Here is a 14,308-nt window from a genome sequence, read left to right as displayed (position 1 = left end):
CTCTATGGGCTAAACATCAGCCAATAGCCAGGGTATTCATACTGTTCTGTGGGTTCGACATCAGCCAATAGCCAGGGTAATCATACTGCTCTGTGGGCTAAACATCAGCCAATAGCCAGGGTATTCATACTGCTCTGTGGGCTAAACATCAGCCAATAGCCAGGGTATTCATACTGCTCTGTGGGCTCAACATCAGCCAATAGCCAGGGTATTCATACTGCTCTGTGGGCTAAACATCAGCCAATAGCCAGGGTATTCATACTGCTCTGTGGGCTAAACGTCAGCCAATAGCCAGGGTATTCATACTGCTCTGTGGGCTAAACGTCAGCCAATAGCCAGGGTATTCATACTGCTCTGTGGGCTAAACGTCAGCCAATAGCCTGGGTATTCATACTGCTCTGTGGGCTAAACGTCAGCCAATAGCCAGGGTATTCATACTGCTCTGTGGGCTAAACATCAGCCAATAGCCAGGGTATTCATACTGCTCTGTGGGCTCGACATCAGCCAATAGCCAGGGTATTCATACTGCTCTGTGGGCTAGACATCAGCCAATAGCCAGGGTATTCATACTGCTCTGTGGGCTCGACATCAGCCAATAGCCAGGGTATTCATACTGCTCTGTGGGCTAAACATCAGCCAATAGCCAGGGTATTCATACTGCTCTGTGGGCTAAACAGCAGCCAATAGCCAGGGTATTCATACTGCTCTGTGGGCTAAACATCAGCCAATAGCTACTGTATTCATACTGCTCTGTGGGCTAAACGTCAGCCAATAGCCAGGGTATTCATACTGCTCTGTGGGCTAAACATCAGCCAATAGCCAGGGTATTCATACTGCTCTATGGGCTAAACATCAGCCAATAGCCAGGGTATTCATACTGTTCTGTGGGCTCGACATCAGCCAATAGCCAGGGTAATCATACTGCTCTGTGGGCTAAACATCAGCCAATAGCCAGGGTATTCATACTGCTCTGTGGGCTAAACATCAGCCAATAGCCAGGGTATTCATACTGCTCTGTGGGCTCAACATCAGCCAATAGCCAGGGTATTCATACTGCTCTGTGGGCTAAACATCAGCCAATAGCCAGGGTATTCATACTGCTCTGTGGGCTAAACGTCAGCCAATAGCCAGGGTATTCATACTGCTCTGTGGGCTAAACATCAGCCAATAGCCAGGGTATTCATACTGCTCTGTGGGCTAAACATCAGCCAATAGCCAGGGTATTCATACTGCTCTGTGGGCTCGACATCAGCCGATAGCCAGGGTATTCATACTGCTCTGTGGGCTCGACATCAGCCAATAGCCAGGGTATTCATACTGCTCTGTGGGCTCCACGTCAGCCAATAGCCAGGGTATTCATACTGCTCTGTGGGTTCGACGTCAGCCAATAGCCAGGGTATTCATACTGCTCTGTGGGCTCAACGTCAGCCAACAGCCAGGGTATTCATACTGCTCTGTGGGCTAAACGTCAACCAATAGCCAGGGTATTCATACTGCTCTGTGGGCTAGACATCAGCCAATAGCCAGGGTATTCATACTGCTCTGTGGGCTCGACATCAGCCAATAGCCAGGGTATTCATACTGCTCTGTGGGCTCGACATCAGCCAATAGCCAGGGTATTCATACTGCTCTGTGGGCTAAACATCAGCCAATAGCCAGGGTATTCATACTGCTCTGTGGGCTAAACAGCAGCCAATAGCCAGGGTATTCATACTGCTCTGTGGGCTAAACATCAGCCAATAGCTAGGGTATTCATACTGCTCTGTGGGCTAAACGTCAGCCAATAGCCAGGGTATTCATACTGCTCTGTGGGCTAAACATCAGCCAATAGCCAGGGTATTCATACTGCTCTATGGGCTAAACATCAGCCAATAGCCAGGGTATTCATACTGTTCTGTGGGCTCGACATCAGCCAATAGCCAGGGTAATCATACTGCTCTGTGGGCTAAACATCAGCCAATAGCCAGGGTATTCATACTGCTCTGTGGGCTAAACATCAGCCAATAGCCAGGGTATTCATACTGCTCTGTTGGCTCAACATCAGCCAATAGCCAGGGTATTCATACTGCTCTGTGGGCTAAACATCGGCCAATAGCCAGGGTATTCATACTGCTCTGTGGGCTAAACGTCAGCCAATAGCCAGGGTATTCATACTGCTCTTTGGGCTAAACGTCAGCCAATAGCCAGGGTATTCATACTGCTCTATGGGCTAAACATCAGCCAATAGCCAGGGTATTCATACTGTTCTGTGGGCTCGACATCAGCCAATAGCCAGGGTAATCATACTGCTCTGTGGGCTAAACATCAGCCAATAGCCAGGGTATTCATACTGCTCTGTGGGCTAAACATCAGCCAATAGCCAGGGTATTCATACTGCTCTGTGGGCTCGACGTCAGCCAATAGCCAGGGTATTCATACTGCTCTGTGGGCTAAACGTCAGCCAATAGCCAGGGTATTCATACTGCTCTGTGGGCTCGACATCAGCCAATAGCTAGGGTATTCATACTGCTCTGTGGGCTAAACGTCAGCCAATAGCCAGGGTATTCATACTGCTCTGTGGGCTCGACATCAGCCAATAGCCAGGGTATTCATACTGCTCTGTGGGCTCGACATCAGCCAATAGCCAGGGTATTCATACTGCTCTGTGGGCTAAACATCAGCCAATAGCCAGGGTATTCATACTGCTCTGTGGGCTAAACGTCAGCCAATAGCCAGGGTATTCATACTGCTCTGTGGGCTAGACATCAGCCAATAGCCAGGGTATTCATACTGCTCTGTGGGCTCGACATCAGCCAATAGCCAGGGTATTCATACTGCTCTGTGGGCTAAACATCAGCCAATAGCCAGGGTATTCATACTGCTCTGTGGGCTCGACATCAGCCAATAGCCAGGGTATTCATACTGCTCTGTGGGCTAAACATCAGCCAATAGCCAGGGTATTCATACTGCTCTGTGGGCTAAACAGCAGCCAATAGCCAGGGTATTCATACTACTCTGTGGGCTAAACATCAGCCAATAGCTAGGGTATTCATACTGCTCTGTGGGCTAAACGTCAGCCAATAGCCAGGGTATTCATACTGCTCTGTGGGCTAAACATCAGCCAATAGCCAGGGTATTCATACTGCTCTATGGGCTAAACATCAGCCAATAGCCAGGGTATTCATACTGTTCTGTGGGTTCGACATCAGCCAATAGCCAGGGTAATCATACTGCTCTGTGGGCTAAACATCAGCCAATAGCCAGGGTATTCATACTGCTCTGTGGGCTAAACATCAGCCAATAGCCAGGGTATTCATACTGCTCTGTGGGCTCAACATCAGCCAATAGCCAGGGTATTCATACTGCTCTGTGGGCTAAACATCAGCCAATAGCCAGGGTATTCATACTGCTCTGTGGGCTAAACGTCAGCCAATAGCCAGGGTATTCATACTGCTCTGTGGGCTAAACGTCAGCCAATAGCCAGGGTATTCATACTGCTCTGTGGGCTAAACGTCAGCCAATAGCCTGGGTATTCATACTGCTCTGTGAGCTAAACGTCAGCCAATAGCCAGGGTATTCATAATGCTCTGTGGGCTAAACATCAGCCAATAGCCAGGGTATTCATACTGCTCTGTGGGCTCGACATCAGCCAATAGCCAGGGTATTCATACTGCTCTGTGGGCTAGACATCAGCCAATAGCCAGGGTATTCATACTGCTCTGTGGGCTCGACATCAGCCAATAGCCAGGGTATTCATACTGCTCTGTGGGCTAAACAGCAGCCAATAGCCAGGGTATTCATACTGCTCTGTGGGCTAAACATCAGCCAATAGCTAGGGTATTCATACTGCTCTGTGGGCTAAACGTCAGCCAATAGCCAGGGTATTTATACTGCTCTGTGGGCTAAACATCAGCCAATAGCCAGGGTATTCATACTGCTCTATGGGCTAAACATCAGCCAATAGCCAGGGTATTCATACTGTTCTGTGGGCTCGACATCAGCCAATAGCCAGGGTAATCATACTGCTCTGTGGGCTAAACATCAGCCAATAGCCAGGGTATTCATACTGCTCTGTGGGCTAAACATCAGCCAATAGCCAGGGTATTCATACTGCTCTGTGGGCTCAACATCAGCCAATAGCCAGGGTATTCATACTGCTCTGTGGGCTAAACATCAGCCAATAGCCAGGGTATTCATACTGCTCTGTGGGCTAAACGTCAGCCAATAGCCAGGGTATTCATACTGCTCTGTGGGCTAAACATCAGCCAATAGCCAGGGTATTCATACTGCTCTGTGGGCTAAACATCAGCCAATAGCCAGGGTATTCATACTGCTCTGTGGGCTCGACATCAGCCGATAGCCAGGGTATTCATACTGCTCTGTGGGCTCGACATCAGCCAATAGCCAGGGTATTCATACTGCTCTGTGGGCTCCACGTCAGCCAATAGCCAGGGTATTCATACTGCTCTGTGGGTTCGACGTCAGCCAATAGCCAGGGTATTCATACTGCTCTGTGGGCTCAACGTCAGCCAACAGCCAGGGTATTCATACTGCTCTGTGGGCTAAACGTCAACCAATAGCCAGGGTATTCATACTGCTCTGTGGGCTAGACATCAGCCAATAGCCAGGGTATTCATACTGCTCTGTGGGCTCGACATCAGCCAATAGCCAGGGTATTCATACTGCTCTGTGGGCTCGACATCAGCCAATAGCCAGGGTATTCATACTGCTCTGTGGGCTAAACATCAGCCAATAGCCAGGGTATTCATACTGCTCTGTGGGCTAAACAGCAGCCAATAGCCAGGGTATTCATACTGCTCTGTGGGCTAAACATCAGCCAATAGCTAGGGTATTCATACTGCTCTGTGGGCTAAACGTCAGCCAATAGCCAGGGTATTCATACTGCTCTGTGGGCTAAACATCAGCCAATAGCCAGGGTATTCATACTGCTCTATGGGCTAAACATCAGCCAATAGCCAGGGTATTCATACTGTTCTGTGGGCTCGACATCAGCCAATAGCCAGGGTAATCATACTGCTCTGTGGGCTAAACATCAGCCAATAGCCAGGGTATTCATACTGCTCTGTGGGCTAAACATCAGCCAATAGCCAGGGTATTCATACTGCTCTGTGGGCTCAACATCAGCCAATAGCCAGGGTATTCATACTGCTCTGTGGGCTAAACATCGGCCAATAGCCAGGGTATTCATACTGCTCTGTGGGCTAAACGTCAGCCAATAGCCAGGGTATTCATACTGCTCTTTGGGCTAAACGTCAGCCAATAGCCAGGGTATTCATACTGCTCTATGGGCTAAACATCAGCCAATAGCCAGGGTATTCATACTGTTCTGTGGGCTCGACATCAGCCAATAGCCAGGGTAATCATACTGCTCTGTGGGCTAAACATCAGCCAATAGCCAGGGTATTCATACTGCTCTGTGGGCTAAACATCAGCCAATAGCCAGGGTATTCATACTGCTCTATGGGCTCGACGTCAGCCAATAGCCAGGGTATTCATACTGCTCTGTGGGCTAAACGTCAGCCAATAGCCAGGGTATTCATACTGCTCTGTGGGCTCGACATCAGCCAATAGCCAGGGTATTCATACTGCTCTGTGGGCTCGACATCAGCCAATAGCCAGGGTATTCATACTGCTCTGTGGGCTAAACATCAGCCAATAGCCAGGGTATTCATACTGCTCTGTGGGCTAAACAGCAGCCAATAGCCAGGGTAATCATACTGCTCTGTGGGCTAAACATCAGCCAATAGCCAGGGTATTCATACTGCTCTGTGGGCTCGACATCAGCCAATAGCCAGGGTATTCATACTGCTCTGTGGGCTGGACATCAGCCAATAGCTAGGGTATTCATACTGCTCTGTGGGCTAAACGTCAGCCAATAGCCAGGGTATTCATACTGCTCTGTGGGCTAAACGTCAGCCAATAGCCAGGGTATTCATACTGCTCTGTGGGCTAAACATCAGCCAATAGCCAGGGTATTCATACTGCTCTGTGGGCTAAACAGCAGCCAATAGCCAGGGTATTCATACTGCTCTGTGGGCTAAACATCAGCCAATAGCCAGGGTATTCATACTGCTCTGTGGGCTAAACGTCAGCCAATAGCCAGGGTATTCATACTGCTCTGTGGGCTAAACGTCAGCCAATAGCCAGGGTATTCATACTGCTCTGTGGGCTAAACGTCAGCCAATAGCCAGGGTATTCATACTGCTCTGTGGGCTCAACATCGGCCAATAGCCAGGGTATTCATACTGCTCTGTGGGCTAAACGTCAGCCAATAGCCAGGGTATTCATACTGCTCTGTGGGCTCAACATCGGCCAATAGCCAGGGTATTCATACTGCTCTGTGGGCTCGACATCAGCCAATAGCCAGGGTATTCATACTGCTCTGTGGGCTAAACATCAGCCAATAGCCAGGGTATTCATAACCTAACACAGTTCTCTGTCAGACTGTACCTAGAGGTTCTGAAGGCCTAACCTAACACAGTTCTGATCAGACAGTACCTAGAGGTTCTGAAGGCCTAACCTAACACAGTTCTGATCAGACAGTACCTAGAGGTTCTGATGGCCTAACCTAACACAGTTCTGATCAGACAGTACCTAGAGGTTCTGATGGCCTAACCTAACACAGTTCTGATCAGACAGTACCTAGAGGTTCTGATGACCTAACCTAACACAGTTCTGATCAGACAGTACCTAGAGGTTCTGAAGGCCTAACCTAACACAGTTCTGATCAGACAGTACCTAGAGGTTCTGATGACCTAACCTAACACAGTTCTGATCAGACAGTACCTAGAGGTTCTGATGACCTAACCTAACACAGTTCTGATCAGACTGTACCTAGAGGTTCTGATGACCTAACCTAACACAGTTCTGATCAGACAGTACCTAGAGGTTCTGATGGCCTAACCTAACACAATTCTGATCAGACAGTACCTAGAGGTTCTGATGACCTAACCTAACACAGTTCTGATCAGACAGTACCTAGAGGTTCTGATGACCTAACCTAACACAGTTCTGATCAGACAGTACCTAGAGGTTCTGATGGCCTAACACAGTTCTGATCAGACAGTACCTAGAGGTTCTGAAGGCCTAACCTAACACAGTTCTGATCAGACAGTACCTAGAGGTTCTGATGGCCTAACCTAACACAGTTCTGATCAGACAGTACCTAGAGGTTCTGATGGCCTAACCTAACACAGTTCTGATCAGACAGTACCTAGAGGTTCTGATGGCCTAACACAGTTCTGATCAGACAGTACCTAGAGGTTCTGATGGCCTAACCTAACACAGTTCTGATCAGACAGTACCTAGAGGTTCTGATGGCCTAACCTAACACAGTTCTGGTCAGACAGTACCTAGAGGTTCTGATGGCCTAACCTAACACAGTTCTGATCAGACAGTACCTAGAGGTTCTGATGGCCTAACCTAACACAATTCTTATCAGACAGTACCTAGAGGTTCTGATGGCCTAACCTAACACAGTTCTGATCAGACAGTACCTAGAGGTTCTGATGGCCTAACCTAACACAATTCTTATCAGACAGTACCTAGAGGTTCTGATGGCCTAACCTAACACAGTTCTGGTCAGACAGTACCTAGAGGTTCTGATGGCCTAACCTAACACAGTTCTGGTCAGACAGTACCTAGAGGTTCTGATGGCCTAACCTAACACAGTTCTGGTCAGACAGTACCTAGAGGTTCTGAAGGCCTAACCTAACACAGTTCTGATCAGACAGTACCTAGAGGTTCTGAAGGCCTAACCTAACACAGTTCTGATCAGACAGTACCTAGAGGTTCTGATGGCCTAACCTAACACAGTTCTGATCAGACAGTACCTAGAGGTTCTGATGGCCTAACACAGTTCTGATCAGACAGTACCTAGAGGTTCTGATGACCTAACCTAACACAGTTCTGATCAGACAGTACCTAGAGGTTCTGATGACCTAACCTAACACAGTTCTGATCAGACAGTACCTAGAGGTTCTGATGACCTAACCTAACACAGTTCTGATCAGACAGTACCTAGAGGTTCTGATGACCTAACCTAACACAGTTCTGATCAGACAGTACCTAGAGGTTCTGATGGCCTAACCTAACACAGTTCTGATCAGACAGTACCTAGAGGTTCTGATGGCCTAACCTAACACAGTTCTGATCAGACAGTACCTAGAGGTTCTGATGACCTAACCTAACACAGTTCTGATCAGACAGTACCTAGAGGTTCTGATGGCCTAACCTAACACAGTTCTGATCAGACTGTACCTAGAGGTTCTGATGACCTAACCTAACACAGTTCTGATCAGACAGTACCTAGAGGTTCTGATGGCCTAACCTAACACAATTCTGATCAGACAGTACCTAGAGGTTCTGATGACCTAACCTAACACAGTTCTGATCAGACAGTACCTAGAGGTTCTGATGACCTAACCTAACACAGTTCTGATCAGACAGTACCTAGAGGTTCTGATGGCCTAACACAGTTCTGATCAGACAGTACCTAGAGGTTCTGAAGGCCTAACCTAACACAGTTCTGATCAGACAGTACCTAGAGGTTCTGATGGCCTAACCTAACACAGTTCTGATCAGACAGTACCTAGAGGTTCTGATGGCCTAACCTAACACAGTTCTGATCAGACAGTACCTAGAGGTTCTGATGGCCTAACACAGTTCTGATCAGACAGTACCTAGAGGTTCTGATGGCCTAACCTAACACAGTTCTGATCAGACAGTACCTAGAGGTTCTGATGGCCTAACCTAACACAGTTCTGGTCAGACAGTACCTAGAGGTTCTGATGGCCTAACCTAACACAGTTCTGATCAGACAGTACCTAGAGGTTCTGATGGCCTAACCTAACACAATTCTTATCAGACAGTACCTAGAGGTTCTGATGGCCTAACCTAACACAGTTCTGATCAGACAGTACCTAGAGGTTCTGATGGCCTAACCTAACACAATTCTTATCAGACAGTACCTAGAGGTTCTGATGGCCTAACCTAACACAGTTCTGGTCAGACAGTACCTAGAGGTTCTGATGGCCTAACCTAACACAGTTCTGGTCAGACAGTACCTAGAGGTTCTGATGGCCTAACCTAACACAGTTCTGGTCAGACAGTACCTAGAGGTTCTGATCAGACAGTACCTAGAGGTTCTGATGGCCTAACCTAACACAGTTCTGATCAGACAGTACCTAGAGGTTCTGATGGCCTAACCTAACACAGTTCTGATCAGACAGTACCTAGAGGTTCTGATGGCCTAACCTAACACAGTTCTGATCAGACAGTACCTAGAGGTTCTGATGACCTAACCTAACACAGTTCTGATCAGACAGTACCTAGAGGTTCTGATGGCCTAACACAGTTCTGATCAGACAGTACCTAGAGGTTCTGATGGCCTAACCTAACACAGTTCTGATCAGACAGTACCTAGAGGTTCTGATGGCCTAACCTAACACAGTTCTGATCAGACAGTACCTAGAGGTTCTGATGACCTAACCTAACACAGTTCTGATCAGACAGTACCTAGAGGTTCTGATGACCTAACCTAACACAGTTCTGATCAGACAGTACCTAGAGGTTCTGATGGCCTAACACAGTTCTGATCAGACAGTACCTAGAGGTTCTGATGGCCTAACACAGTTCTGGTCAGACAGTACCTAGAGGTTCTGATGGCCTAACCTAACACAGTTCTGATCAGACAGTACAGAGAGGTTCTGATGACCTAACACAGTTCTCATGTGGACTGAAAGGCTCAGACAAGAGATTACATTTACTGTTTGTTCTATACTTGATTATTCTAGACACACTGGGCCCATATTCATACAGCGTCTCAGAGTAGGAGTCTTTCCTTCTGAAATGATCATGAATGGACCGGGGGGGGGGGGGGGGGGGGGATGACCTGATCCTCGATCAACACCGGACCCCCCTCCCCCCCTCCACTGGATCTCAGTCACATTTTACTATGCCATTGTTTTTTGTTGTTGTGTTCTGACACTTCCAACTAATACAGTTATCATACAGGACAGAAAAACACTATTCTCATCACACATGAGTCTCAAGCGTCTCAGACAGAGATGCTGGTTAGGCAGGGAGAAAGAGCCGTCTCTCCTTGGAAACAGGTCACTGATGTGAGACCAGCTTGGCATGGGAGCCCTGCCTCAATAGCCCTGGTTATGTGAAACTCACAGCATTGTGTTGAGATATGATCGCTATACAACGGAGAGAGAGAGAGAGAGAGAGAGAGAGAGAGAGAGAGAGAGAGAGAGAGAGAGAGAGAGAGAGAGAGCACTACGGGTCCTTCTCCTACACACACTGTATTTATTTTGTGGAAACCAATCCAATCTGTAAATGTGATTTATTTCCCCTTTTCCATCTCTTTTGGTTCCTTCTTGATGTCTCTTTCTGTGTAATTCCCCCATCTGCTGTATATTTAAATAGTCTACATGTCTGTCTGTCTGTCTGTCTGTCTGTCTGTCTGTCTGTCTGTCTGTCTGTCTGTCTGTCTGTCTTTCCTATCCCTGAGTGTCTACACTAGCCCTGAGTGTACACTAGCTCTGAGTGTACACTAGCTCTGAGTGTCTACACTAGCTCTGAGTGTCTACACTAGCTCTGAGTGTACACTAGCTCTGAGTGTACACTAGCCCTGAGTGTCTACACTAGCTCTGAGTGTCTACACTAGCTCTGTCTGTCTTTCCTATCCCTGAGTGTCTACACTAGCCCTGAGTGTACACTAGCTCTGAGTGTCTACACTAGCCCTGAGTGTGTACACTAGCTCTGAGTGTCTACACTAGCCCTGAGTGTACACTAGCTCTGAGTGTCTACACTAGCTCTGAGTGTACACTAGCTCTGAGTGTCTACACTAGCTCTGAGTGTCTGCACTAGCTCTGAGTGTCTACACTATCCCTGAGTGTCTACACTAGCTCTGAGTGTACACTAGCTCTGAGTGTACACTAGCTCTGAGTGTCTACACTAGCTCTGAGTGTTAGCTCTGAGTGTCTACACTAGCTCTGAGTGTCTGCACTAGCTCTGAGTGTCTACACTATCCCTGAGTGTCTACACTAGCTCTGAGTGTACACTAGTTCTGAGTGTACACTAGCTCTGAGTGTCTACACTAGCCCTGAGTGTCTACACTAGCTCTGAGTGTCTACACTAGCTCTGAGTGTACACTAGCTCTGAGTGTACACTAGCTCTGAGTGTCTACACTAGCTCTGAGTGTACACTAGCTCTGAGTGTCTACACTAGCTCTGAGTGTACACTAGCTCTGAGTGTTAGCTCTGAGTGTACACTAGCTCTGAGTGTCTACACTAGCTCTGAGTGTCTACACTATCCATGAGTGTGTACACTAGTTCTGAGTGTCTATACTAGCCCTGAGTGTACACTAGCCCTGAGTGTACACTAGTTCTGAGTGTCTACACTAGCTCTGAGTGTCTACACTAGCTCTGAGTGTGTACACTAGCTCTGAGTGTGTACACTAGCTCTGAGTGTCTACACTAGCCCTGAATGTCTACACTAGCTCTGAGTGTCTACACTAGCCCTGAGTGTCTACACTAGCTCTGAGTGTGTACACTAGCTCTGAGTGTGTACACTAGCTCTGAGTATCTACACTAGCCCTGAGTGTCTACACTAGCTCTGAGTGTCTACACTAGCTCTGAGTGTGTACACTAGCTCTGAGTGTGTACACTAGCTCTGAGTGTCTACACTAGCTCTGAGTGTGTACACTACCCCTGAGTGTCTACACTAGCTCTGAGTGTCTACACTAGCTCTGAGTGTGTACACTAGCTCTGAGTGTGTACACTACCCCTGAGTGTGTACACTACCTCTGAGTGTACACTAGCTCTGAGTGTGTACACTAGCTCTGAGTGTACACTAGCTCTGAGTGTGTACACTAGCTCTGAGTGTGTACACTAGCTCTGAGTGTCTACACTAGCTCTGAGTGTCTACACTAGCTCTGAGTGTCTACACTAGCTCTGAGTGTCTACACTAGCTCTGAGTGTGTACACTAGCTCTGAGTGTGTACACTAGTTCTGAGTGTCTACACTAGTTCTGAGTGTCTACACTAGCTCTGAGTGTACACTAGCCCTGAGTTTGCAGGTAGCTTGTAGTTTTGAAGAATGTTTTATTTGAAATGGTTATGATAGATGGATGTTATATAATCCTTATCTAATGGATAAAGACAGTCTGCTTCATCACAAACATGTATTTTTTTTAAAACAGAATTGAAAATGTTTTCCCTCTTAGCCCTGCCAGAGAAGACATGGCGGGGTCAGAGGGACTTGATCTGGGGCAAGGATCCTGACCTCTCCCACGGTCACGGCAGAGCACGCCGGTCCACCTGGACCATCCACACCCCGCCCACCTCCGCCAGCTCCAAGAGCTCCGAACACAGGCAAATGACCCGGCTTGCACCCCTCAACCCCCAGGTTGGTACTTCCTGTTTCACCCCTCAACCCCCAGGTTGGTACTTCCTGTCTCACCCCTCAACCCCCAGGTTGGTACTTCCTGTTTCACCCCTCAACCCCCAGGTTGGTACTTCCTGTTTCACCCCTCAACCCCCAGGTTGGTACTTCCTGTTTCACCCCTCAACCCCCAGGTTAGTACTTCCTGTTTCACCCCTCAACCCCCAGGTTGGTACTTCCTGTTTCACCCCCCAACCCCCAGGTTGGTACTTCCTGTTTCACCCCTCAACCCCCAGGTTGGTACTTCCTGTTTCACCCCCCAACCCCCAGGTTGGTACTTCCTGTTTCACCCCCCAACCCCCAGGTTGGTACTTCCTGTTTCACCCCTCAACCCCCAGGTTGGTACTTCCTGTTTCACCCCTCAACCCCCAGGTTGGTACTTCCTGTTTCACCCCCCAACCCCCAGGTTGGTACTTCCTGTTTCACCCCCCAACCCCCAGGTTGGTACTTCCTGTTTCACCCCCCAACCCCCAGGTTGGTACTTCCTGTTTCACCCCCCAACCCCCAGGTTGGTACTTCCTGTTTCACCCCCCAACCCCCAGGTTGGTACTTCCTGTTTAACCCCCCAACCCCCAGGTTGGTACTTCCTGTTTCACCCCCCCAACCCCCAGGTTGGTACTTCCTGTTTCACCCCCCAACCCCCAGGTTGGTACTTCCTGTTTCACCCCTCAACCCCCAGGTAACTGGCTTGGACCTTCGTCTTTTGTGACTAGTGTTGCACAATTCTACTTGTCACCAGAGCTAGTAAAGAAACTGTCCTTTTGGGAGACCTAAGCGAGATTTGCTTCCACCTCGCAGCAAAACATTTTAGTGGCCCCGCTCTTGATGGTGGAGAGAGAATTTAAAATTTTAAAGTTAATTTCCTGAAATGTTGTAATGGGGTCGGAGAGAAAACTTTACAATTCTCAGTTGTGATGCTCAGATGTTCAGATGTTCCGATGTTCAGATGTTCCGATGTTCAGATGTTCAGATGTTCAGATGTTCAGATGTTCCGATGTTCAGATGTTCCGATGTTCTGATGTTCAGATGTTCAGATGTTCAGATGTTCCGATGTTCAGATGTTCCGATGTTCTGATGTTCTGATGTTCAGATGTTCTGATGTTCAGATGTTCTGATGTTCAGATGTTCAGATGTTCCGATGTTCCGATGACTCAGATGTTCAGATGTTCCGATGTTCCGATGCTCAGATGTTCAGATGTTCCGATGTTCCGATACTCAGATGTTCAGATGTTCCGATGTTCCGATACTCAGATGTTCAGATGTTCCGATGTTCCGATGTTCAGATGTTCTGATGTTCAGATGTTCCGATGTTCCGATGTTCAGATGTTCTGATGTTCAGATGTTCCGATGTTCCGATACTCAGATGTTCAGATGTTCAGATGTTCCGATGTTCCGATACTCAGATGTTCTGATGTTCAGATGTTCCGATGTTCCGATACTCAGATGTTCAGATGTTCTGATGTTCAGATGTTCAGATGTTCTGATGTTCAGATGTTCAGATGTTCAGATGTTCCGATACTCAATGTTCAGATGTTCTGATGTTCCGATGTTCAGATGTTCAGATGTTCCGATGTTCCGATACTCAGATGTTCTGATACTCAGATGTTCCGATACTCAATGTTCCGATACTCAATGTTCCGATACTCAGATGTTCCGATGTTCAGATGTTCCGATACTCAGATGTTCCGATGTTCAGATGTTCCGATACTCAATGTTCAGATGTTCAGATGTTCCGATACTCAATGTTCAGATGTTCAGATGTTCCGATACTCAGATGTTCAGATGTTCCGATACTCAGATGTTCCGATACTCAATGTTCCGATACTCAATGTTCCGATACTCAATGTTCAGATGTTCAG

General features: G+C 47.8%; 1 protein-coding gene across 1 annotated transcript in view; it reads left to right on the top strand.

Moving 5' to 3' along the window:
• The window catches only part of iqch (IQ motif containing H), a 188,260-nt gene that overhangs the window by 31,039 nt on the left and 142,913 nt on the right, over positions 1-14,308 (top strand). Inside the window, exon 8 of the mRNA XM_045706147.2 lies at positions 12,232-12,413. Coding sequence (XP_045562103.2) covers positions 12,232-12,413 — 182 coding nt within the window. The remainder of the gene's footprint in view (positions 1-12,231; positions 12,414-14,308) is intronic.

Source organism: Salmo salar, chromosome 23, assembly GCF_965601325.2.
Source record: "Salmo salar chromosome 23, fSalSal1, whole genome shotgun sequence".
Taxonomy (NCBI): domain Eukaryota; kingdom Metazoa; phylum Chordata; class Actinopteri; order Salmoniformes; family Salmonidae; genus Salmo; species Salmo salar.
Note: the sequence above shows the minus strand (reverse complement) of the source record. Positions and strands in the feature narration are given on the sequence as shown.